At 40.2% G+C, this 27533-nt stretch overlaps 1 protein-coding gene across 3 annotated transcripts in view; it reads right to left on the bottom strand.

The window, feature by feature from the left end:
- Positions 1-27533, bottom strand: part of LOC140075597 (dynein axonemal heavy chain 11-like) — a 222770-nt gene that overhangs the window by 93339 nt on the left and 101898 nt on the right. For 2 of the 3 annotated variants that reach the window (XM_072121698.1, XM_072121699.1), the window contains 7 exons: positions 25660-25783; positions 21469-21611; positions 18258-18419; positions 10407-10640; positions 7554-7700; positions 1872-1985; positions 1638-1781 (listed from right to left, as the gene is read on the bottom strand). In XM_072121698.1, the coding sequence (XP_071977799.1) occupies positions 1638-1781; positions 1872-1985; positions 7554-7700; positions 10407-10640; positions 18258-18419; positions 21469-21611; positions 25660-25783 (1068 nt within the window). Of the gene's footprint in view, positions 1-1637; positions 1782-1871; positions 1986-7553; positions 7701-10406; positions 10641-18257; positions 18420-21468; positions 21612-23930; positions 23957-25659; positions 25784-27533 lie in introns of those variants that run through there. The other variant, XM_072121700.1, reaches the window with a different exon arrangement.

Below are 27533 nucleotides of genomic sequence, written 5' to 3'. Positions count from 1 at the left end.
CCTACCAAATGGCATTCGCCAATTGCCCTTTTGGTATAGTTCAATGGATAAAATATCCTAAAATATTTAGAAAACTGTAGGTTGGTATAGAAATTAAAGCTACATTTTAATGGCAATTCTAAAAATAATTATCACACTAAAAAGTAGCATCTTAAAGGGGTCTGCGCATGAAAGAAAGTTTTCAAATTTTAACCCGCTAGTAATGTTTACACTATAAATATAATTTTTTAAACCCTCACTTTAGAATTTTAACTATAATTTGTGATGGTCAGTGTAAAATTCCAGAGTGTGGGCGGGTACTCTCTAAGCAGACACATTATGATCCCTGTGTGCTGACAATGTGGTTAGATTATCTGGGTACAGGTTTATCTACACTTTCATTTAGCTTCTGAACATTCACTAGTATCTGAGACATAATAAGAGAGATGAGACAAATCAGAGATGATGAGATCCATGAGATGGATGACACAATGACACTCTCTAGCACTGCTAAATCAACTATATAACACACAATCAGCTCTGATGTGCCTCCTCTCCTGATATAAAGGTTGTATCGTATCTGTAGCTTGTAGATTTACTCTCCTTATGCTGCAGTTTGACAGCAGAAAATGTGCGAGTCTGTGTCTGTGCTCCTCTGGGAATGGGGGGGGGGGGGGAGGGGCAGAGACCCTGCATTGTAAGGATTCATTCACCCGGCCGTCTGGGGGGACGTACATGTGGCCGTATATACATCTCCATAGACGGCAATGCGTAGCACCGTTCTGCGCAGTACACAGGGAAAAGATAGAGCCTGCTCTATATTTCCCTAGTGTGCGGCTGTGAGATGCTGTTTCCATGAGATGAATCTGTTCTGCCCAACCCTAAACCAGAAGAAAAACGGTCTGATCCCAGGGCAACTGAAATTGTGTACACCAGAACTGATAGAGACAGGTTGGAAATATATCTGTGAAATGTTGCATTTTTGTTAATAACAGTAAATTAGAGAATGTGTTATTTTGTTATCCTGAGTATATCTAAGAATCTTGTCTATGTGGGAATACCCCTTTAATGTTATTGTCATGTAATGTCAAAAATATGCAGGTCCAATGAGCATCTTATAACAAATGTGTGGCCACTCACAAAATATCTAATTTGGTTTTGCCTGGACAAAAATTGCTGAGAGCCAGTCCCATGTCGATCGACTGATCAATGCTGTTGCAACAATTTAAAAGCGTGGAACCATCCTGATGTGTTTATGAAACAATGGTTCAATATATATTGCTCCCAAATATTAAAATGATAATTCTGTTTGTGGTGTGATTAAATAAAAAGAACTTTATACTTAAGGCTCCCAAAAGCAGGAGGAATTGGGTGACATACAAATACATGATCAGTTCAGCAAAAAGGGGATATGTAAAGAGTAGCGGAAGGTGCTAATAAATGCAGTGGGCAGGTGCATTCTGACTTCCCGAATCTTGACTTCCAGATTTGCCATCATTGGAGAGTTAGGAAACACCATACATGTTAGATGGTTGACCAAACCTACCAAAAATGAGCAGATTCCAACAATTCTCATCTAATGTGTATAGCCAGCTTTCCCTAAATTTCTTTGGTTAATTACTGGTAGTTAAAAAAAACATGGAATAAAAATGTCTTACCTTGCTCATCACCACTTTTGAGGCTTTCCAGCTTCTGTCTCTAGGTATTTTTCCATTAGTGGATAAGAGCACAAGTACAGCAGCTGCCACATTGGTTACCGCAGCTGGTGGATTAGGAAATGTTCTGAGCTCTGTAAGATTCAACTGAGTTTTTTGAAAAAAAAAAAAAAAAGTTACATTTTTGTTTTGTGGTAAAGAAATAAAGATGATAGAGATCTGGCAACTATATCTTACCCTGTTCAAGGTGTTAAGGGCTGCGTTTGCTGCTTGGAGAGCCGGTTCTGCCTTAGCCAGGTCATTAGCAGAGTCTTGTTGCTGTTTTGTTATGTCTGCCTGGAGAGCATTTACCTAAACATAAACCCAAAGATGCAAAAAGTTTTTATACTAAACACTTTTTACAAAAATGACTGAAACACAGAATATACATCATACGTTATATAATACTGGGAAATTGTATACTTGTGATCACATGTCATTGGCGTAACTGGGTAAATGATCCACTTGGTTGTGCTTTAGAAGTTTATGGGTCCACTATAGGAAATGACTTATGAACATATACTTGGGGTTTGGGGTAACGGGGACCATCCAATGTTTATAAAATGCCTTGATGACAATCATTCCCCATATTTCAGGGGAATAGGATGAATTTTATCCTGTTTCAACTGAAAACACATCCTTACTATGTATGCTTGCCCTTATACATGTATATTGGTAGCTGGGTCTACTTATTGGCAAAAGAACCATTCAGCACTATATGGTCATCTTTAATTTTCTTATTCACATTTCTGTTATTATTACACACATAGGACATATCAATCAATTGTTTCTAATAGATTATTCGTAAATCTACTCATAAGAAATAGACCATAGTGGAAAGATAGAAAATGAGTTCTGACCGGAGCTCCCGATTCCCTTGCTTCCGTGTGTCCTTCTCTTCCAATATGTCAAAATAGAGCAGTTCACACTCCTCCAAAACAAATTCCTGAATCCTCCGATAAGAATATACCGCTATTCAGACCAACACTCCTACGTTTTTCTTGTGACCTCCTCCGTATGCAACATATGTTGCGGTAGATTGCTGGAAGAAATTCACCCGCAGATAGCGTAGTACAGTTTACACTCAGGATTTATTTAGATTAAAAACATACTCACAAAAGAGCGATAAAAATGCGCATATAAAACTCCAATATGGGACGCCAGCTGCACGTTCTCGCCCGACCCTGGGTTTCGCCCGGTTTGGCGTTGCAACGCCCCAGAAGAAGCCAAACCGGGCGAAACCCAGGGTCGGGCGAGAACGTGCAGCTGGCGTCCCATATTGGAGTTTTATATGCGCATTTTTATCGCTCTTTTGTGAGTATGTTTTTAATCTAAATAAATCCTGAGTGTAAACTGTACTACGCTATCTGCGGGTGAATTTCTGCCAGCGATCTACCGCAACATATGTTGCATACAGAGGAGGTCACAAGAAAAACGCAGGAGTGTTGGTCTGAATAGCGGTATATTCTTATCGGAGGATTCAGGAATTTGTGTTGGAGGAGTGTGAACTGCTCTATTTTGACATATTGGAAGAGAAGGACACACGGAAGCAAGGGAATCGGGAGCTCCGGTCAGAACTCATTTTCTATGTTTTACAATTTGGGTTTACTGGATCAACCCTTGACTGTTTGTAGCTCCATGAGAGAGGTGTGCAGCACATAGCTGTTATTGCTGTATTTTTTGCATAGTGGAAAGAAGTAGAACCCAAAATATCCCAGAGCAATGCTCTAGATTTCTATAGGTCCTGGAGGCTTCCAATCCAGGATCAATCAGAACCTGTAGATCTGGTGGAAAAGATTTTGCCAATGGTACCCCAAGAAAGCCTCATCATGACCAGTCGTCTTGGTACAGGATCAAAATAAGATGTGACCGGTTGACAGTATCATCATACCACCCTTTTTTAAAGTAATTTGACCTTCAGTGATGTGGGCAGCAGGCAGGGAGGCAAGTGGGAGAAGGACTTAAATAGGGATTTGTTAAAACAATGTTATGGTACTTTGGACAGTAGTTTTTTTTATTAAAAGGGTTTCCTTTTCCTTTTGCACTAATGTGTCCTACGAAGTATGTCAGGGCAGGCAGCATGGGATCAAAGTCAATAACGGAAACGGGGTCACAACAAGAAATCACAGTATAGGCACAGGGCATAGGTAACAAGCTTTCTCAATGGCTATGAGGCACAAAAAAACGGTGGGGGATGTAGGAAGGGGCCGGCTATTTATTAAATTAAGGAAATCAGTGCCAATCAGTGGTGCACTGGCCCTTTAAGAGACAGGAAGCCAGCATGCGCGCGCCTTAGGAGACGGGCTGGCTGGAGACAACGAGGGTACGCGGACAGGTAAGAACCACTGCTGCCACATGAGGGGGGAGAGGGGTGCACAGGTGTGTCTGCGACTTGGTACCTGGCCAAAGAGAAGAAGTTTCCATTCCTTATCTGACATATGTTTCCAGTGTGATGGGACCAATGAGTGTAAATTCCACCTAACAGGTATAAATGCTTGTTACAGTTATGAATAAATAAGTATACTTAAAGGACATCTCCACCAAAATGAAGGATTGTAAACCAAGCACACTGACATACTGGTGTGCGCCCCCACTGTCAGGATCTGATCTTCTTTAAGCTTCCTATGTCCTTATTTTTAAGGGAAAAAGGCAAAAAAATTATGCTAATGAGCCCCAGGGGTACCAGGCCCCATTAACACCTATGGTGACTTAAGCCCCTCTGATTCATTTGCATATTTTTGTAAATATTTTTTTTGTAAACACAAGGGCATAAGAGCAGATCCTGCCAGAGGAGACACACACCAGTATGTCAGTGTTTTTGGTTTACAATCCTTCATCCTTGTAGTAAATATCTTTTAAGGAGCCATATCTAAAGAAGGCCAAATTAATACACTTAAATCCTGTTGTTAATGGTTAATCTCAGCTCTAAGATAAACAGTTGTTGGGATAAAAAGACATGATAATTTAGTAGCAAATCATACAACAAATGAGGCTGTTCTACAGGGACCCCGGCTTATAGCACCCTAAGGGCTTCAATTTAGCGAAATGATTTAAGTATGTCTAACTAAGCCTGTCTATTAAACCTTATCTCAAGGGGGATGAGCTGTTAGACAAAACCATCACAATAGTTGACATGCCTCAAGCTCATCTCATAGCTTAAGATTTCAACATTACACTGTAAGGGTCTGGTATAAAAACTAAATTATGTGGATCTGTATTCTCAACCTATGGCTTAGGAACCACATGGGACTTACAGCTATTTGATTTGTGATTTTTGGATCCTGGACATTACTCTAAATTGAATCCGGCTGACAAGATTGTGGATCTTTGATTTCAATCATTAAACAATTCGGTTGGTGAATTGTATCTTGCCATATAAAGTATTGTGTGTAAGATGCAAGGAACCTGAGCCCTTGGCAATGAGGCTCTGGATCCCTTACCACACATAGGACTGTACTAGAGATTACGATGAAAGTGAAAGGTAAATGGGTTGAAAGTGGAGTTAGCAAATTCAAATGCTATTGATCCAATGTTTAAAGGGAGGACTGAAAGGAGATTTTACATCACATTGAGATCACCCTTCCAGCTTTCTATCTCTGAGAGCAGATTAAGGAAACATTTTCTGTTCCTATAATGGAACCAACTAAGTAACAGTTTCCCTGATGCAATGCCAGACAATTTATATTACAATGATATCCACAGAATACCATTTGAAGATTGTCAGCCTTAAAACAACAGTGCTTGTCCCATATAAGCATCGGTCTCTGTCCCCCATACTAGGGTCAGCCTTAGTATTCCACCGAAGATCGAAGAGCCACATTGCCTCATACTAGGGACATCTTCAGTGCTCCACAGACAATCAAAGAGTCAGACACAGTGCCCCTTAGAAGCATCAGCCCCAGTGCCCCATACCAGAAATAGCCTTAGTATTTCATAGAAGAGTCTGCCACATTGCCTCATACTAGGGTCATCTTCAGTGCTCCACAGAAGATCGAAGAGTCAGCCACAGTGCCCCATAGAAGTATCAGCCCCAGTGCCACAAACTAGGGATAGCCTTAGTATTTCATAGAAGAGTCAGCCACATTGCCTTATACAAGGGTAACTTCAGTGTTCCACATAAGATCGAAGAGTCAGTTCCAGTGCCCCATAGAAGTATCAGCCCCAGTGCCACAAACTAGGGATAGCCTTAGTATTTCATAGAAGAGTCAGCCACATTGCCTCATACAAGTTCAACTTCAGTGCTCCACAGAAGATCGAAGAGTCAGCCACAGTGCCCCATAGAAGTATCAGCCCCAGTGCCACAAACTAGGGATAGCCTTAGTATTTCATAGAAGAGTCAGCCACATTGCCTTATACAAGGGTAACTTCAGTGTTCCACATAAGATGGAAGAGTCAGTCCCAATGCTCCATAGAAGTATCAGCCCCAGTGCCACAAACTAGGGATAGCCTTAGTATTCCATAAAAGATCATAGAGTCAGCCACAGAGTGCCATTAAGAATTCAGCCTCAGTACTCACTGAAAAGTCAGCCACAGTGCCCTCATTTCCAGATGTAATCATTAATGTGCTACCACAAGAAAATGTCAGACACATTTCCTTGTACTGTATAATAAGGCTGGTGATCTGCTCCCCTACAAAAGTGACCTTGTAGCATTGCCGCAAGTGGAATATTGGCCACAATTACATACCTGTTTATATTCTAGGTGTTTTATTGATTAGTTATGAATCTACAATAAAATATTTTTTAATTTTTTTCAATTTGTAATTTTTCCTTTCCTGATTCTATGTTATATAAATTTTATGTATGTTGTATTTTTTTTCCATGTAATAATCCTAATTGAAAAAAAAATCACTCTTACAATCTTACTTTTTTATTTGGACATTTGGACCTATAAATAGTTTACCGTATATACTTGAGTATAAGCCAACCCGAGTATAAGCCGAGGCCCCAAATTTTACCACCAAAAACTGGGAAAACATATTGACTCGAGTATAAGCCGAGGGCGGAAAATGCATTGGTCTCAGCCTCCCGTTATACAGCCATCCAGCCCCCAGCAGTACATAGCCAGCCAGCCCCCTGTAGTATACAGCCAGCCAGCCCCCTGTAGTATACAGCCAACCCCCTTAAGTATACAGCCTGCCAGCCCCCTTAAGTATACAGCCTGCCAGCCCCCTTAAGGATACAGCCTGCCAGGCCCTTTAAGTATACAGCCTGCCAGCCCCCTTAAAAATACAGCCTGCCAGCCCCCTTAAGTATGGACGCGTGGAAGCGTATCTGCCGGCTGATACAACACAGAGAAAAGAGAAGAGCGAAGACCAGCAGCGGGGAAGACAGAAGAGGAGCCGCCAAACATCGGGAGCCACGCCGACCATCGGGCCTCCGGAGGTTGAGTATGGAAGTTTATTTAATTGACTCGTATATAAGCCGAGGGGAGGTTTTTCAGCACATTTTTTGTGCTGAAACCTAATCTTATACATGAGTATATATTTCCTAATTTGTATAATCTCATTATCATTACAGGCAGGATTACACCTCCTCTCCCTCCCAGCACAATGACCTCTGTACAGGTCAGGCTACATTCACACGATGTGGCGCTCACCCCCGCCCCTTTCCATAGTGATGCATGGCGCACTGCACCCTATTCCGGGGAAATATAGGACATGTGTGGCACTGTACCGCACCCATACGGCACCGTGTGCCCATTGCCATCTATGGGGGATGTATATACGCCGTGTATACGTCGGCCGTATATACGTCCCCTCACACTGTTTGTCTACAACAATCATGGAATTCATGAAGAATTCCAGACTCCAAATCAATGGAGTTAATGTAAAGCAAATCTCCAAATGCTGTAAACAATAGTTCAGGCAATATATTCTACCTTTTTCTCTTCGTCGTCTGCCACAGATTTTTCTTGATTTAGTTTTTCTGTCTGCTGCCCTATTTTGTCAATCAGGGCTTCTGTATCCTTGTTTCTCTGGTGAAGTTCTACTTCCTGGATTGCAAGTTTAGACTTCAAATCCTCCACCTGCACGAATACAACAGAGACCTGGTTAATTAAGTTTTAAGACAATATTTTTCAATTATATTGAAACCAGTTAGCTTAAAGAATAAATGTCGCCGAGGGCTTGGTTGTAAACGTGTATAATTACTTTGTGCCTCTAGAGGTTGTGTAATTATGTCTCTGTGTTTATCAAAATACTTGCTTGAAGGCAGTAAAAATGAATTTGTCGCTTAATTATTTGCATTTAGGCAATGATTCTTATGAAAAAAGCCATTAAGTTACCAGCAGTAGATATAAAGTAATATACAGTATTTTATCAATATGCAAATTATATTTGATTTTAAAAAGTTACATTTTACATATAAAAGAGTAAAAGATTGAATGTGTTAGGCCTTGGCTACACCTACAATATTTATTATGCTGAAAATAAACCCCCAAAATTTAAAAACTTTTTTATTGACTTCAAAATCGGAGAGTTAGGCTGTTGTCATACTGATATTTTTCTCAAACTTAAAGAGGACCTGTCACCCACAAAAAATGTACTAGAAGCTGCTTACCAAAGTACTCAAACAGTAAAGTAAGCAGCTCCTAGTGCCACAGTAGATGTAGCAGTGTTATTTGCATAAATGTAAAAGTTGATTTTAGAAGGAAGGAGGCCATGGATAACAAATATAAGATGATTACCACAGTCACGGTGCCTGGATCTATGAGTAAGTGTCCCTGGTGTATCATTATGGATTTTTACAGTAGATTTCCTTTAACCCCTTAAGGACGCAGGGTTTTTTCGCTCATTTCTTGCTCCCCACCTTCAAAAATCCATAACTTTTTCATTTTTCCGTGTACAGAGCTGTGTGAGGGCTTATTTTGTGTGTAACAAATTTGACTTCTCCGTCACATTATTTATTATTCCATACCATGTACTGGCAAGCAGGAAAAAAATTCCAAATGTGGAAAAATTGGAAAAAAAACATGTTCGCGTCACATTCTTGTGGGCTCAGTTTTCACGACTTTCACTGTGCACTCCAAATAACACCTATGCTTTATTCTTTGGCTCAGTACGATCACTGTGATACCAAAGTTATACAGGTTTTATTGGGTTTTAACACATTTTCAAAAGTTAAACGATTGTGTACGAAAAAGAAAAAAAAAATTCGCCATGTTCTGACGCTAATAACTTTTTCATACTTTGGTGTACGGAGCTGTGAGTGATGTAATTTTTGTGAAATGAGCCGACATTTTCATTTCTACCATTTTGAGGTCTGTGCGACATTCTGGTCACTTTTTATTCCATTTTTTATATGATATAAAAAGGTGTAAAAGTCCCGTTTCGGACATCCAGGCGCAATTTTCTGTTATGGGGGCCAGAATCTATTTTGATAGATTGGGCACTTTGTGACGCGGTGATACCTATTGTGTCTGTGATTTTTACTGTTAATTACGTTTTAAATCAGTTCTAGGGAAAGGGGGTGATTTGAACTTTTAGGGTTTTTACTTTTTTATTATTTTTGAAACTTTTTTTTTATACTATTTTTTAGACCCTCTAGGGTACATTAACCCTAGATGGTCTGATCGTTCCTACCTTGGCATTTTTTCACAGTATTCATTACAATGAGCCACTGGCTCCCTGTAACGAAACTGCACAAACCAGACAGCCTCGGGTCTGACGAAGATCCGAGGCTGTCATGGCAATCGATCGCTGCCCCTGATGACGTTCGGGGGAGCATTGATTGGATCCAAGGTGGCGCCCACTCGCCACTGTCTTTTAAATGCTGCCGGCAGCTTTGCAAGCGGCATCGGAAGCGTTAAAAGCCACGATCAGTGCAAGCCCTGACCGCGGTTATAAGCGGTGGGGGTTTGTTGCATATTGCAGCATCCACCTGTGTATGAAGGGGGCTCAGCCCGTGAGCCCTCTTCATTCACCCCCACACTTCTGCGCTGTACAGCTAAGGCGCGGAGCGTCAAAGGCTTAAAGAGGACTTGTCACCCATAAAAAAGGCACTAAAGTAAGCAGCTCCTAGTGCTAGCCCTGATGTAGCAGTGTTACACTGCTAGCTTTATCGAAACCCTCTGGTAAAGACCGCTGGCCTATGAAGTGGGCGGTCCAGGGGAAGAAGCACAGTGCGGCAGTGTCTGCTAGCTTTATCGGAGGGTTCTGATAAAGCTAGCAGTGTAACACTGCTAAATCTGAGGTAGCGCTAGGAGCTTTAGTAAGCAGCTTCTAGTGCCCTTTTTATGGGTGACAAGTACTCTTTAAAGAAAATCTACCGTAAAAATCCATCATGATAAACCAGGGACACTTACTCATAGATCCAGGCGTCGTGACTGTGGTAATCTACTTATATTTGTGATCCATGGCCTCCTTCCTTCTAAAATCAACTTTTACAATTATGCAAATGAGCCCAAGTGCTCTGAACAACATTACCGCCCTCCCAGTGCCTGTTTCACAGGCTGTTACACTGTCTCCTCCCTGCTCCCTCAGCACTTCCCCCTCACTCTGCCTGATATAATCTCACACAGTGGGAGGGGGAACTGCTCCTGTACTTTCTAACAGCCTATGAAGCTACAGCATGAAGGGGGTCTGGTAACTCGCACCCCCCAGATCCCTTCTGGCTCATTAGCATAATTTTAAACGTTGATATTAGAAGGAAGAATTACACTTGATAGGGGAAAAACTTTTGGCCTAAAAAGACAAGATGGATATACTTTTTAGGTTATCAGACTGAGCCTGACCTGAAAAGCAGTTGTCTGCAGCTTCTGCAATCCATTTTCGAGTCTTTCCATTTTCTGAACAAGCTCATCTCTCTTCTTTCCCAGAAGATTCCAGTATAGTTTGATCAGTTCCAGGAAACTCTTAGGCGTCGTATAGTTATAATGCTTCTCATTCTGCTGGTATTTTACACTGACTTCATTCACACTTGTATGTGCAAATGTTATAAACTGGCTGATGGAATTTTTCACTTGAGCCTGAAATAGCAATAGATGTGAAACATGAAAAAAAACACTATTCATATCTGATGAAAAATGCTATACAGGATGGCAGTGCTTGATAGACATGTGAATGCTGTTATGCACTAGCAGGATAATTTGCAATTTCATCTTGTCACATTTTGACTGAAATGTATTTCCTGTTGAATAAATTTCCCATTGCTGCCTATACACAATGCCACCAGGACATATGTAAAGTGTACTGACTCCTGGACTGTGGCTATATCTTGTTATACCATAACTATACCACACTGTTACTTGTTTAAACGTTTATATGTTTAAACAGTCAAAACATAGGTACAATTACAGTTTCAATTGGCGAATGACATATGTTTTATGACTGTACTGTGTAGGGGAACGGCCTGGTTCAGCTGTGTTTCTAGCAGCATGGAGAGGACACAGTAGCAGCTGATCTACAAAAAACATAAGCTCTGGATCCAAGGGAAGGGGGTGACATAGCAGTGCTGACGCTGTTTTATTTATTAGGTGAGGTGGCAGAGCTGAGTGTGTTATTCTGTATTATATCCATTTCCTGGCTCTGAACTGTCTCATCTACTAATAGACTGCTCAGAAGCTAAATGACTGTGTAGATGAACCCTGTACCCTGATAATCTAAGCACATAGTCAGCACACAGCATCTCTTACCACAAAGGAATCATGAAGTGTCTTAGAGAGTCCCTGACCACACTGACCATCACTGAGCAATAAAACTGAATAAAATTGCAAAGTTACGGGTCAAAAATTACCTTTATTGTAAAAACATAACTAGGGATTAAAATTTAAGAACTTTCTTTCATGGGAAAATCTCTTTAACTCTACAAAAAAGAAAAAAAAATGCTGTGGCACATCCAAAGCATAATCTAAAGTTACTATATTCGTAAATCCATTAACAATTTATCATATCATTGCAGGAAAGGTGTGGACAAAAAACCTATGTGTTTAAGCTCAATAGAGCCTAACTCATACCAGAATCTCAGACCCAAACTTAAAGGGGTTTTCCCACGAACAAAAGTTCGACCCCTTGTCGCTCATCAGAGTAATGGAGCAGACGGCCGCACAGGAACTGATCGAAATTGCTGAGTGCTACACTCACCGACCTCCATCAGATCCATAGAGATTAATGGAGCAGAACAGTCATGCGCGGCCGTCTGCTCAATTAGTACGATAGAGCGACGAGGGGTCCGACGAGGGGTCAGATCGTTTCAAGATTGTTTTCGCCATCTGTGGGGGTCTCAGCACTGAGACCCCGACTGATCAGCAAGTTAGGTCCTATCCTGTGGATAGGGCCTAACTTTTGTTCATGGGAAAACCCCTAAAAGCTGCTCTTTGGGTACATGAGCCATTATATGATAGTATTATTATATGATAGTATAATTTTTGTTTTTCCCTCCCCAGGTTTCATCTGTTATTCACAGGTGTGTCAGAGCTGGTGCATGGAGACTAGCTGCTATGATGTCTCCTATACACTGATTATGCACTGCAATATCTCTTCTTTCTAACTACAGTATGGTGCTGTATGTCCTTCTCCTTGCACCGTATACAGCCAGGAAAAAATGGCATATGGTCCAAATACAGCAGTTTGAACAGGCAACTTTTAGAGATGATTGAATCATCCGAGATTCGGTTCACTAAGGCCCGGACGAATTTATTATTAGATTGAATTCAGGTGCAAATCTATTCTGTCCGAAACCAACGTTGCTCCACTTATCCTTGAAATTAATATACAACCCACTTGTCCTCTAAAACACAAATTTTTGTGAAAAGCTCCTATGTCGTTTTGTTTATTATTTTTAGGATTTTTTAAAATCTTCCTTTTCATGTTCCCATTCCCTAACCCAGGAATGAATGACAGCAGTAACTAGCCACTATTGAAATTAGTTGAATTAAATTAATTAGATTAATTAATTTAATTAATTAAGAATTAATTCTTAGGAGTTTGATTTGGTGCTGGAAAAATAACAGATTTGTAATGAATCTACAAGTCAACAAATAGATTTATTCACCTCTAGTAACTTATATAAATCCCTATTATTTTATAATATCTTTTTTATAAAATAAAAAGAGAAGGAATTCAGTCTCAACACCTTTAAAGTTATCCAAGCCTTAATATTTGCTTAGGAGTCCACCTTAACTGATCAGGTCATATCTATAATTATATGGTATTCTGCTTTATTTGAATTGTTTGTATATACAGCCGGTACTCAACTTTGTTGTCTAAAACTAACTAAAATAAAATGAGGCCGGGGGTGGGCTGCATAAAAAAAATAACTATTACCTACCTCGTCCGGCGCTCCCGATGTCCCGCGCCACACTCTCTCCGTGGCCTGATACAGCGCCAGTCACCTCATTTTTTTTTGTTAGTCTCAGAAAATCCCTTTAAGGAAAACCGACTTAAAAACGAACCTTGTGATGCTTAACTTTAGTCCCAGGCTGCAATGATCAGCTTAAAGGTGTCTGTAATGGTAATGAATAATCCTTGTTCCCATGACAGCAAACAATATTAAAAATCCAATCGTCACTGGGACAAAAAAAATTTCATCTGGAGCTACAATTATAAAATATACAGTTCCAACTTACATACAAATTCAACTTAAGAACAAACCCAAAGAACCTATCTTGTACATAACCTGTGGACTCCCTGTATATATGTCAAATTATAATTTTATTACTACATTAAATTATCTATTTTGTTTTTGACACTTATAGGAGGTTGTAATTGTTTCTTTCTAAAAAAAACAACAACAATATTTATATTCTTTTGGGGGTTTTTTTTAGGAATGGTCCATGGTGCTACAGATCAGCCATGATAGTGACACTATTTCTGGAGACAGTGACTGCTCGATTTTTTTTTTTGAACCCCTACTTTTTAACCCTTTAACATCTCATCCTTTTGCAGCATCTTCCAGCATTAGCCGGCATGCAGCATGACTGCTTGGTGCTGGTGTTCAAAATGAGGGATTCCTTGTATGTTGCCCGTGTTCTGTAGTAATCATTCAAGGTTGCTCCCCTGCTTTGCATAGCTAATGTATTTTCACAGTTGTCACAGTGATGGACAGCTAAAGAATGATTGCAACAACCATCTTTGCTTGTTGCTACATACAATAGCCCAGTAGGAACCATGATGTGTGGGAGAGACAAACGATGCCCCACTCTGGAACATATTAAGTTTGTCTCCGAGACACACATGGCTTCACTAGGGTGTCTTTCCTCATTCATAATAGATGCTAATCTTTTCAGGGCTGAATGATGACAACACTTCCTGCCCTTCACGGAATTACAGCTAGGTCTTATCAAAGGACTCTACCAGCCTGCTAATTAGACTAATTCCCTTTGTCATGAATTATTTATATCCATTGGTAACTGATCACTGTGACATTAATGGGTTATGCACAACTTGGCTCCGCCAGTGTTAAAAAGCTAAAAGCAGAATCTACGAAAATAATGTGATGTATTTGGCTCCAGGTAGTTGATCACTCAAAGAAAAAAAAAGCTTTAAGGAAAGTCATAAATAATAATAAAATAATATTAAAAAATATTAAAAAACTTTACCTGAATATTGGGGATGTATGTAGTAGGTTAAAAAATGAATATTGGGGATGTATATAGTAGGTAAAAAAAATTAATATTGGGGTTGTATGTAGTAAGTATAAAAAAGGTAAATACTATCCATAATAGCTTACATTAATATTACATTACTTCCTTACATTATGTTTTTATTAATATATTTTTATTACACTTTTGCAGTAACAATTTTACATGGAATATCAAGTAGCCCCCTCTCCCAAAAAAATGGGAGTTAAAAAAATAAGTTTCTAACTCTCAATGTAAGAAATAAAAAAAACCTCAGTTATGCAAAGGATTGCTTGTTGAGACGAATATCTCTGTCTTATAGGCCCCAATACAGCATTTTATAGATAACAGTTTCAACTTACGTTTCCCATTTAAGGAATGTACATATTGATTACTTTTTGTCAATTTTTTTTACATGGTATTTTGTGAAATTTTGTAATTTTAAAAAATTTTTTATATGATTATTTTTTACTCTTTTCTTCGTACCCCGTCCTACATTATTATATTATATAATTATATTATATTATTATTATTATTATATATTATTATATGTATGTTATTATTATATATTATATATATTACATTATATTGTTTATACTGTAGATTGCATTACTGTATTGGGGTCGATAGCAGTATTACACTATTAGTAATAAACCCTACATGATATGTCTGTTAGACTTCAGAAGGCACCTGGCTGCCAGGATACAGATACACAACTTCTCAGTTGCTATCTGGGGAGTTAATGGTCTGTGATTGGAGTTATCTCTGATCATGGACCCTGTTCCTGAGTCTCTTTATTGTAAAACTCTGTATTACAGGCCTTTTAGCATTTGCGAAAACGCTATTTTTAATGTGGTCACACCCGCAGTACATGTACGGTGGATGTCGTAAAGAGATTAAACTAAAGGGGTTGTTCAGCAAATTATTGATATTGTATGAGCAAAGAAAGCAAAGTTATCCAATTTTCCAATATACTTTCTGTATCAATTCCTTAATCTCTGCTTGAGATGTTTGGATTCAACAGGAAACTTCATTGTTTATTTCCTGTGGAAAAAAAAGCGACCCATGGTCATGTGATGTCACACAGGTGCACAACTCATTATAACACACAGCTCTGATTACTCTGATCGTGTTACGGTGCATTCACAGGAGCACGCTTCAGAGCGCTGGAGAGGAGGAGGGATGAGCGCTGCACAACCCTTCCCTCTCCATAGAGGAGCACAGGGCTGATGCCATAACATATAGGGACATGCGTGGTCAGGTCACGGTCATGGTGTGGTTAGACAACATGTGCTCATCATTCCTCATTATGTTAGAGTTCGGGCATGAGCCCTTATATGAACTGTGCACCTGTGTGACATCACATGACATTGGTTTTTATCCACAGCAACTAAACAATGAAGCTTCCCATAGAATGACAGCAAGCAGAGATACTTTAGATATAAGATATAGTTCCTATATTTATATAGCACACACAGGTTATACAGAGCTGCGCAGAGCTTGCCAAATCAGTCCCTGTTCCCATGGGGCTCTCAATCTATTCAATCTACCAGTATGTTTTGGAGTGTGGGAGGAAACCGGAGGACCCGGAGGAAACCCACGCAAACACGGAGAGAACATACAAACTCTTTGCAGATGTTGACTCTGGGACTTGAACCCAGGTCCCCAGCGCTGCAAGGCTGTAATGCTAACCACTAAGCAACCGTGCTGCCCCTGATATATCTAGATCCCCATAAAAACCCTTCAGAGGGTCTACGGTCAGTTCAATAGGTCCACAGGGGATCCAGGTGATTCAGCCATATAAAACCCTATGTAGGCATGTACAACGCACAGCACTCACACATAACTGCCTGCATTAGTTTGTTCTCATGACATAACAAAACATTTCTAAATAAAAATAAAAAAAATATTGAAAAGTTTAATAAAATCTGGCAGGCAAAGCCAGGAAAGAAGACGTAGAAGAACTTCAGGCAAGAAATAAGTGCACTTTATGTTCAGGAAATGTTTGCAATTATTGTAAATATATTTGGCAGTAGGGGGGTTCACAAAAAATAGGAATCAAAAGTATATATTATATCAGCATGGTGTATGTTAAGCCCCAGGCAGCCTGCAACTTGGAAAGAATACCCAGAAGGCTTCTGTTCAGGTTTGACTCCTAAATAACCATATAAAAGCCTGAATGAACTCAACACAAACAACACATTCAGCTGCGGCAGAAGTTATTCCTAAAGTAGGACATAATTGATGCCATTATTTAAAAGTAAATGGTAAAAAAAAAAAAAGAAACTAAATGTGCCAGTCAATAGCAAAGAGGCGATAAATTAATAATACAATACAAATATATTTTTTATACATTTTTGAACATAGTTTTTTTTTTTAGGCGCTTTTAATGTATCGACAATTCTGATTTAATTTCAGCAGATGTTCTTCTGAAGGAAACTGAACAGTTTACAATTCAAATAAACACCGACTCTAAAGTGAGGACGGTTAAATGAACAGAAACTTCAAAAAGAGAGTAAAAAAACTGAGAAAAAGACATCCGCAATTAATGTATTTTTTAGGAAATTTTATTTTTTAGGAAATGATATTGGTATCCTCCATATTCATGTGATAAACGGTCTCCCATTTTAAGGCTTGCTTAAAAGGGTTTTCTTATAAGGTAATTAACCCCTCACTCGCACTGCAGTCTCTACCCACTTAATAAAGGAGTCATATTAGACTCTAAAACACATTGGGGCACATTTACTTACCCGGTCCATTCGCGTTCCAGCGGCGGCTTCTCCGACAAGCGTTCGGGTCTTCCGGCGATTCATGAAGGTCCTGCGCCCGATGTCCACCAGGTGTCGCTGCTGCGCCGAAGTCCGCCGAGGTGCCCCGGAGTTCATCGTCTTCATCGTGGTGCATGTGAGTATGGCCCGTGCGACCAATTTTTTTTTTTAAATGCGGCGGTTTTTCCAAATCGGAAATATTCGGGTAACACATCGGGAAAACGCGAATCGGGCCCTTAGTAAATGACCCCCATTGTGTTCCAGAGATACCGAATAAAAATCCTTTCACAAAATATTTTCTGTCTATGTGAATGACCTGTGTGCGCCATACTTGACAAATACCCTTCTCGATCTACCGAATTAGATTCCAGACCGGTGTGGAAACCGTGCCTTGACGACCCATGTCCGTAGGCAGCACCTGGAGGCATTGACACCAGCTCCAACACACCCTCAATAGAGTTGTGCCTTAACTAGCACAACCAGATCCGGTAAGCCTCTTTCCAATCCTTCAAATTACCACCACAGGTTACAGCAATACTACTCTATGATATCTATCCAAGTCTTCCCTTGTTTGCCTTTCTATATCCTTATAATATAAAAACAAGATTTATTTGAGTGGACAGCTTTAAAAATGCACCAGGTTGATCACATTGGCTCGTGGTGTTTCATATATTTTGGGGGGGTTTATGGACAGTGTGGTCTCATTTAGTACAACCTATTAGTTGCCAATTTTTTTAAAAAAAATTTACACAATATTGAATAAACATCCACACCTCTTGTCTTAATAGGCCCCTTCCCCTTTTCTGCTAAGCCACACCCATTTGTCATTTGGTCGGATTTGTGGTCAAAGGTATGTGCATTTTTCACAAATTGCTCCAAAATGTTGGCATAATTTCAAAAGCTAATCTGCTCCATTGTTTAAAGCCATTAATCCTTCAAAGATCAGACAATCTTGGAACAGAAAATTTGAATCTTAATTTTAAGAGGTGAGTTGTACATTATGTAAATGCCATTTTGGTATGAAGTTTTAAAAAAACTATTTAGTTACAGTTTTCTCTATTTGCAATTCTGGCATCCACTGACTATTCTGCACTCTTCAATTACTTTTTCCACTTTTTTTTGTAGAGCTCCAAAAATGAATTTTTCATTCCGATTTTTTAAAACCATACCTTACTGAAATCAAAGTTTTTCATAGTTATTGCATTTAGCTACTAGTTCCATCAGTAAAATAGTAATGTGTCCCATATTACATACTTACATCAATTCCATCCAACTTCTGGATGAAGCTGCTGCTAACAGACTGCAGGGCAACCGGAGGCCAGGAATGGAACCAGTCTATGGCGGTGCTGTTCACCAATGCAGGGAATTTTCTTGCCCTGGTTCTTAATGTGAATCCCACAGGTGAGAAACACAACACCACCTAGGATACATGAAAAAGTAATAAACATAAAGTTTGGACATTTATTTTTAAGCTTCTGTTCATTTTAAAAATTGATCTCAAAAAGGCAATTAATTTTTTTTTTAACTGTGAAGTTGCAGAAAATGGGTTCGAAAAGATGTCGATCCGGCTCACCAAACTTGTCACCGGGAGCACAGGACCAAACCTCCTTGCAAGTATATACCTATGCAAGTCGTTATACCTATGCAAATAGAAAATGGGTGCAGTGGGTAAGATTACGTGGCATTTTGTTGGTGTGCTAGCCCTTGTTTCAACAGCTAGTGCATAGCTAGGGGTTCAGATCAGAGAGGGGGAACACATTCAAGTGGGCACTGAGTCAGGGTACACCAATTTTAGAGGCGGAAGCTCTTAGCTCCCTACTGTACCATTCAATTCAGCGTTGTGGTGTCTTCAAGAGCGTCAATTAGGGTCCCGCCACATGGGGCATTTTGTATAGTCAGTCACCAATGTTCATGGATCCCAAGGGGAGGATTAGTACAGAGGTGCGCCATTGGAAGTTAGGTGCATGGTGTGTCATGTATAGTGAAATTTTAGTATTAACTGGAGGGTTGCTTTAACCAACTTGATGGGACCTAGCTGTTCTACTAGTTCTACGGGCTACTAATTCCATGTAGGCTGATTAGATCAATTCACAAAACCAAAAGTGTTGTCTTGAAAGATCTGGCCAACTTTCATCTCAACTCATTACTCACAGCATAAGATAAGTTTTTATTCCCATTTCTTAAGAGATGTTCCTCCACCAGGTAAGGCTCGAAAAAAAACTCAGCTCTATCAATCCAAAATGGTTGACTATAGTTGCAACTTCTCGTTCCTCATAACAGGGAAAAGAAAATATCTGGAGAACAAACAACCATTCTAGCCTTTGATTACGTAAAATCACAGATTGTTCAGCACTTGACCCATTTCTGTAAGACCCTCACAATGTAGATCAGATATTTCCTAAATCACGTGAAAACGTAACAAAGGAAAGGATAATGATGGAAAGGTTTGATGTCATGACTGTAATTTGACTTTAGTTGTGTGTCCCTTGTGATCTTAGACAAGTTGACTAGTTTACAACCAACCTAAAAATTAGATCATTAGCTTGGTCTTTGCTATAAGAAATAAGTGATACAACACTGCGAGCATTGTGAGGGCGACAGAGTAAATGCTGTTAGGGTGATGGCAGCAGCTCCGCTTTGTATTCTGCTCATATCTGTGAAGTTATTTAAACTCATAAACACTTTCTCAATGTGACAGCAATAATATATTACACACAGACTGCCCAGCAGAGGATGCGCCTACTTCTAAAAAGCTATGAAAAGACCTCAATAATTCATTTTTCCCTATGTGATCAGTGGACTCTGTGAGCCGCACTTAAAAGCATCCACGAGATAAAAACGCCGAAGGCAAGACTTGGGGAGGCTATTATGCTTCCGTCCCCTCCCCCAGATTTCACACACTTTCATGGCTCCATGTGAACTCTGCACAGTGGGAATGGTTCAAACTTCAATCCACAACTTGATCAATGGAAAACATAGTGCTAATAGGTGCCCAAGCCACAAAAATATGGCGCCTTGATTCTATTTTTCAGGTCTTTTTGCAGACTGTGAAAAGGAGAGAACCGGGCACTATAGATAATAAACTGCTATAGGCTTTGAAATAGGGGTAAGCAATTTTGGTTTAATGGGGATGGAGAACTACAAGTTCCAGTAGAGTTAAGACTTCTATAAAGCAGCAATGTAACCATTTCTGTTTTATCCAATACTGTAAAGTACTGTATTTAAAAGGTTGAATTTACCAAAAAGAAGCCGGTGATATAGAGAAGTTTTGGAAAAGTAAATTCATGATCACCGAAAGGTTCATGTTTTAATATCAGATGTATCTTAGTGTTTTTCCTTATTAATACATGTGGCATTTGAGGAGTTAAGGACTTTAGTAAATCTGTGACTTTTTTTAAAAAGTCTACAAAAAGGTTGCAACTTTTTTTTGTGACTTTTTTTAAAAATACACAAATAAAGAAGAAAATGCCAAACGCTGAATTAGATACATGTGCCCAATTGTGCTCTTCATGCATGTCATCTGATTTTCTTAATAACATGGTTTTGAAAACTTTTTAACCCCTTGCTACACCACATGAAGATGGTGTATGAAGAGGGCACACTGGCTGAGCCTTCCACATACACTCTGGGTGTTTGCTGCATAATGCAATAGAAGTGGGTGTTAACCATATAAATGCCCCCAGGCGCCGCAGTCTTGGGCCAGATCATGCCCCCCATGATGTCACTGGGGGCGACGATACCAGTATGTTTTGGAGTGTGGAAGGAAACCGGAGGACCCGGAGGAAACCCATGCAAACACAGAGAGTAAGTAAATACAAACTCTTTGCAGATGTTGTCCTGGATGGGACTTGAACCAAGGACCCCAGTGCTGCAAGGCTGTAGCGCTTATCACTGAGCCACCATCAACAGTACATCGTTTCTTCATATCCTCAACTGAACCTTGACAAATCTTTGCTACATAAGCCACATATATTTCTCTAATATATCCTTTTTTTCACTTAGTAATGAAAACTGACATCCAAACCATTTTAATTCTTCTTCAATGTGAAAACTATTGAAGGGGAACAGATCAGAGCCCATCCTCTTGGAAAGAGTCTGTATAAATAATAGCAGTTACTGATTTTATAGTTTGGATGGGCGTGCGGGAGCAGAGGGAAGGGTAGATATTCTTGTAGGGAACATGCTACACAATGCCCTTCTCCTTATCACGCAACAGCAGAACGCCCTGAGACAAGACTCATAAATCCTGAGCCACATTGCTTCTTTTTGTTTGTTTTTTTTGTATAGAATTCCAAAAATAGCCCACACAGAATAAAATTATTTATTGCATTAAAGAAAAAAAAACACAACTATCTACCATTAAGATATCACAGAGAAGTGGCGAAGACTGGGACATCGGTTATTGTTTCTCTCTTCTTGAAAGGTTGTTTTCTTTGTTCTCATTTCCATTTTTATTATTTCATACTCACCTTTAGCTGTCGCCGGATTCTGTCAATAAAAAAGTGCCAGCAATTCTCTCTTGAGTCCGGGAGGCCAAGACCACGCAGCTCCATCCTGGCGGAAGAGACAATAGTGTCCATCTCCTCTTCACTAAACAGATCCGGGATCTCGCCTGCATAAAACAAGTACAAACAACACACTAAAGCATATAATACCATACATTTATCATTCATGGAAGGTCATTGGTAAATCTCTGATTATTTCAGGTTATGATCTCAATTTCTATTGCTTTTCAAATAAATCATAAATCGTATAAACCCCCCCCCCCCCAATGTATTTTTACATTTTTTTGAGGTATATGTATTTTGCTATGTAAAATTTTTGGCAATGTATGTATGTTAGTATGGACAGGATGAAAACAAATGCCAATGTGTTCCAGTAAATCATGCATGGAATAAAGTTTTTAAAAAAATCACTTTATAAGATACATGTGAAAAATTGTGAGATCACATCCATGAAAAGGCAGGTGAACTGAATTAATGGGGGGTCATTTACTTACCCGGTCCATTGGCGTTTCAGCGGCGACTTCTCCGACGAGCGTTCGGGTCTTCCGGCGATTCATGAAGGCCCTGCGCCCGATGTCCACCAGGTGTCGCTGCTGCGCCGAGTTGCGTCGGAGATCACTGATCTCTTCCTGGTGCATGTAAGTATGGCGCGTGCGACCAATTTTTTTTAAAAAATGCGGCGGTTTTTCCAAATCCGTCGGGTATTCGTTCGACCACACCCCCCGATTTCCGTCGCATGCATGCCAGCGCCGATGCGCCAAAATCCCGGGGCAATTCAGGGGAAATCGGTGCAAATCGGAAATATTCGGGTAACACGTCGGGAAAACGCGAATCGGCCCCTTAGTAAATGACCCCCAATGAGTCCTCACTCAGATCTGGAATGTGTAAAAGACTCAATAATGCAGTTTGAAACGCGTCACCCACCTTTCTCATGGAGGTAAATTTTTAGCTTTTTTTCCCTTTTTGAAGTACTGGGGCATTTGTTTTCATCCTGAATTCTCCAGGAACCGGATGAGGTGTCTAGTGTTCTGTGCACATGGACCTATTAGAGGTGAGCTAAAATCTTTCTTCTGTGTTTTTCCATACTAAGGCCACAAATAATAAATAATGTCCACCGTCTAAATAAATGCATCAAGTTTGCATGTTATATTGTGGACTTCAGCATTTATTAATTAGCTAAAATTAATCAGTAGAATTTCAAAAAGCCTGGAATGTTTTTAAACTTGCATCTCAACAGAAGAAAACTCTTCTCTATGACCATAAGTATGATAGAACTATAATCAGATTGGGGCACATTTACTAAGGCTCCGAACATCTCATTTTTGTCTGGTTTCCCGACATTTTACGATTTTGCCCTGAATTGCCCCGGGTTTTTGGCGCACGTGATCGGATTGTGGCTTCAAAATTTTTTGCTGTAATGGCACCAAGGATTATCAATAGAGCTTCATTACAGACACCTTACAGCTGATCAGTGCAGTCTGGGACTATAGTAACATCCAGAGAGCTTCACCAGAGGTCAGAGGGGGCAGAGGGGTCCGTCTTTAACTAGGGGTCATCTGTAAGTCGGGTGTTGTTAAGTAGAGCCGCCTGTACTTCTAATAAAATTGTAACTGGCCATAGACATACACAGCACCAAATCTCTTCAACCGTATGAATAATACCACAATTCACAATATAAAAAAATTTCACCTATGAATCTACAAAAAGAGACTTTATAATTAGATCTATCTATAAAACAGGAAGATGTGAACATACTACCCCACTTCCAATATGAAATGCATACATTTCTTCTAATGAATTTTGTCTCACTGTGTCTTTAATTGTATTTTTTTTTTTTTTTTAAATAACGTATCAGGAAAACCGATCACAGACTTCTTGTGAAACAAGTGGAGATAAAAACTTATTTAAAAAAAAAACGAAATCCATAATAAACCGAATTATTACTGATTGCAACTCATTAAATTAAGCGGCTTGTTTGTCTTGTGTCACAGGGGTGACTTGACAGCGCCTATTACAAATCTGCACAAATGACCTTTCACACGAGCTGATGAAGCCTATTCAAGCCCCAGTGCCCTATGCTCATTTAAAATGTGTTATTTCTGAACTGTTTTGATCATGAATGTATTTAGATTTTTTTTTTCCCTTCCTGTTTTCCTCATTTCTAGGCTCCATTATTTAAAGGCACGCATTATCGTAATTTGAATATATTTCATTTTTTGTATAAAAATATATTACCTGAAAATCACCCGATCTATACAAATGTGTCTAAAGCAGATGAAATATCTATAACATAATAGAATTAATGAACATATATATATATATAGACACACGTTTAGAATTCCCATGGAGATTTCTATAAGACATGACAATTGATTTCTATGGCTTAGTTTGTTTGTATATTCTATCTCTGTGTGTTTTAAAATCACCTGATCCATATTTCTTGCTGGACTTCTAAAGTGTATCTGAAAATCATAAATGTATTGTAAATTATCAATATAAGACATCTAGTTAGGGAAAATCATTAGGTTATACTGCAGAATGTGAACAGTACAGTTAAATGTAAAAAAAAAAAATTACTATTGTGGCTGCACCTCAATCTTTGAGTATAATGGGGAGATTTATCAAGATGTTGTAATTTTGCCCCCAACAAAATAGGGGAGATTTATCAATCTGTCTACACCAGAATTCTGGAGTCATTTGCAAATGAAATACTATGCACCACATTTATTGTGGGTTTTAGACCATTTTTTTGGGAGTTTCCCGACTTGTACAAAAGGGGGCATGGCCTTGTGAAAAGGGGCATGGCCTAGCCCAAGTACCGGACATTTCAATCTGTGCACCAGTAAATACAGTCTAAGTGCCAGAAGATTTTAATGTAAACTAGACCAACTAGTAGCTGCTCTAAAGTACAACTCCACGGTTCTAAACTACTCCAGATAACTCATGTAGAATGATTTATCTGGCACACAATAGGACTGTGGAGTCGGACTCTGCACCGGTCTATTCACCAACACTTTATTGAATCTCTCCCACGGAAACCTCCGGTAACGCTATCAAACACTGCGGCGGGGTACAGTGTAATCATCGGACAGCTTGCAAAGCTGTCCGATGTATTCATGAGGGGGCGGTCCAAGGTGCTGCCTCTTCCCCGGACCGCCCCGCTAGCTGCATAGGCCGGCAGTGACTGCCGCGCGCTAGGCCGCAGTCACCGCCCCTAGCCACGCCCAACCCCGCCCCCTCATGAATACGTCGGACAGCTTTGCGAGCTGTCCGACAATTACATTGTACCCCGCCGCAGTGTTTGATAGTGTTACCGGAGGTTTCCGGTAACACTATCACTCTAACACTGCGGCGTTTGATCAAGCACTAGGAGCTGCTTACTTTAGTAAGCAACTCCTAGTGCCGATAAATTGGGTGACAGGTCCTCTTTAAGTTCTATTAACTGTACAATCTTGTAGGTTCTTATAATATCTATATTACTGCTCCCTCAAAAAAGGCCTCCATACACATTGGGAGGAATTCATTAAGACTGGCGTTTTAAATGCACTCTGGCACTCTAAGAGATTTTTATCTGGGGCTCAAACCCCCCTTTTGCAAGGTGACTTATGAATTAACCCTTTTCATGGCTCTCCGGTACCGGGATGAGAACAGGAACTAAGACACACCAGTCTCTATGAAAATGCTGAATCTCCAACTTTATTAGCACGCAGCCACATATATGAAACACAGAAGATCTGGTTCATAGGGGTGTGAAAGGGTAATAAAATACTGCAATGCTATTGGCCATATCAAATATCTCCCCATAAATTCACTTCAAAACATGTAGATGAACTTTACACATTATTTCTCACACCCAGCATTGTCTACAGGGAGACAGAATGTTTTTACTAAAAGTCATTTTGTTAGCTCTGTATATGTCACAACATGGCCTTCACAAAAAGTAGCTGCAGAGAGGAGTGAGGACACAGTAATTTCGAAACAGTTCTGACAAAATGAAGTATGTCAGCCATGTCATCATTCAGTGGTCAACTTGCAGAAAACTGGCAGAGAAGGCAAACTGTATATCCCCCATTCTTTTTGTTGTGGATTATACTTTAATTAGGTTGTCTCAACATAGTGCAAACGCAGATTTAGATTTTGCAAAAGTAGTTGTACCTGATGCCAGCAGATCATTGATGAGAACAAGGAACCTTTCATCAGGAATCTGAGCATCTGTGTGGAGGAAGACTGTCCCAATATTCTTTATCCCCACTTTAAAATATAATGTGGCGATGTCACTCTGTAAAAAGAAAACAATTGTCAAAACCACATCAAACCTGAGCTATTCATCTTAAGACCTGAATTTTGTTAAAACAAATTTCTAAGAATTTTAATCCCTCAAGTTTTACTTCAGTTCCATACAGGGCTGGATTGGTCCACCATAATACCAGAGGATTCTAAGTTGGGGTAAGAAGCAAAGGCCCATCAGAAGACAACGTCATTTGGAGATGACTATTTACCGTATATACTCGTGTATAAGCCGAGTTTTTCAGCACAAAAAATGTGCTGAAAAACGTCCCCTCGGTTTATACATGAGTCTATAACACAAAAAAATTACCCACTTAAAAAAAATAAACTTAAATACTCACCCTCCGATGTCAGCGCGGCTCCCCGATGTCGGCGCGGCTTACCGATGTCCCCGATGTCAGCGTGTTCCGTCTTCTTTCTTCTCCGCGGCTCCTCTTCTTTCTTCTGTCATGGACGCGGCCATGTTTTCTTTGTGGCCGCGCATACTATGACATCAGCAGCGGCCGCGTCATAGTATGCGCATGCTAGAAGAAAACATGGCCGCGTCCATGCTGGAAGAAAGAAGAGGAGCCGCGGAGAAGAAAGAAGACGGGACGCACTGACATCGGGGACATCTGTAAGCCGCGCCGACATCGGGGAGCCGCGCTGACATCGGAGGGTGAGTATTTAAGTTTATTTTTTTAAGGTCTGTGGGGGCAGGCTGGCTGTATACTACTAGGGGCTGCTGTATACTACTAGGGGCTGCTGTATACTACTAGGGTCTGGCTGTATACTACTAGGGGCTGGCTGTATACTACTAGGGGCTGGCTGTATACTACTAGGGGCTGGCTGTATACTACTAGGGGCTTGCTGTATACTACTAGGGGCTTGCTGTATACTACTAGGGGCTTGCTGTATACTACTAGGGGCTGCTGTATACTACTAGGGGCTTGCTGTATACTACTAGGGGCTGCTGTATACTACTAAGGGGCTGCTGTATACTACTAGGGTCTTGCTGTATACTACTAGGGTCTTGCTGTATACTACTAGGGGCTGCTGTATATTACTAGCGGCTTGCTGTATTCTACTAGGGGCTGCTGTATACTACTAGGGGCTGCTGTATACTACTAGAGCTTACTGTATACTACTAGGGGCTTGCTGTATACTACTAGGGGCTGCTGTATACTACTAGGGGGTTGCTGTATACTAGTAGGGGCTGCTGTATACTACTAGGGGCTGCTGTATACTACTAGGGGCTGTTGTATACTACTAGGGGCTGCTGTATACTACTAGGGGCTGGCTGTATACTACTAGGGGCTGGCTGTATACTACTAGGGGCTGGCTGTATACTACTAGGGGCTGGTTGTATACTACTAGGGGCTTGCTGTATACTACTAGGGGCTTGCTGTATACTACTAGGGGCTTGCTGTATACTGCTAGGGGCTTGCTGTATACTACTAGGGGCTTGCTGTATACTACTAGGGGCTGCTGTATACTACTAGGGGCTTGCTGTATACTACTAGGGGCTGCTGTATACTACTAAGGGGCTGCTGTATACTACTAGGGGCTGCTGTATACTACTAGGGTCTTGCTGTATACTACTAGGGGCTGCTGTATATTACTAGGGGCTTGCTGTATTTTACTAGGGGCTGCTGTATACTACTAGGGGCTGCTGTATACTACTAGAGCTTGCTGTATACTACTAGGGGCTTGCTGTATACTACTAGGGGCTTGCTGTATACTACTAGGGGCTGCTGTATACT

This window comes from Engystomops pustulosus, chromosome 8 (genome assembly GCF_040894005.1).
Source record: "Engystomops pustulosus chromosome 8, aEngPut4.maternal, whole genome shotgun sequence".
In the NCBI taxonomy this organism is placed as follows: Eukaryota; Metazoa; Chordata; class Amphibia; order Anura; family Leptodactylidae; genus Engystomops; species Engystomops pustulosus.
Note: the sequence above shows the minus strand (reverse complement) of the source record. Positions and strands in the feature narration are given on the sequence as shown.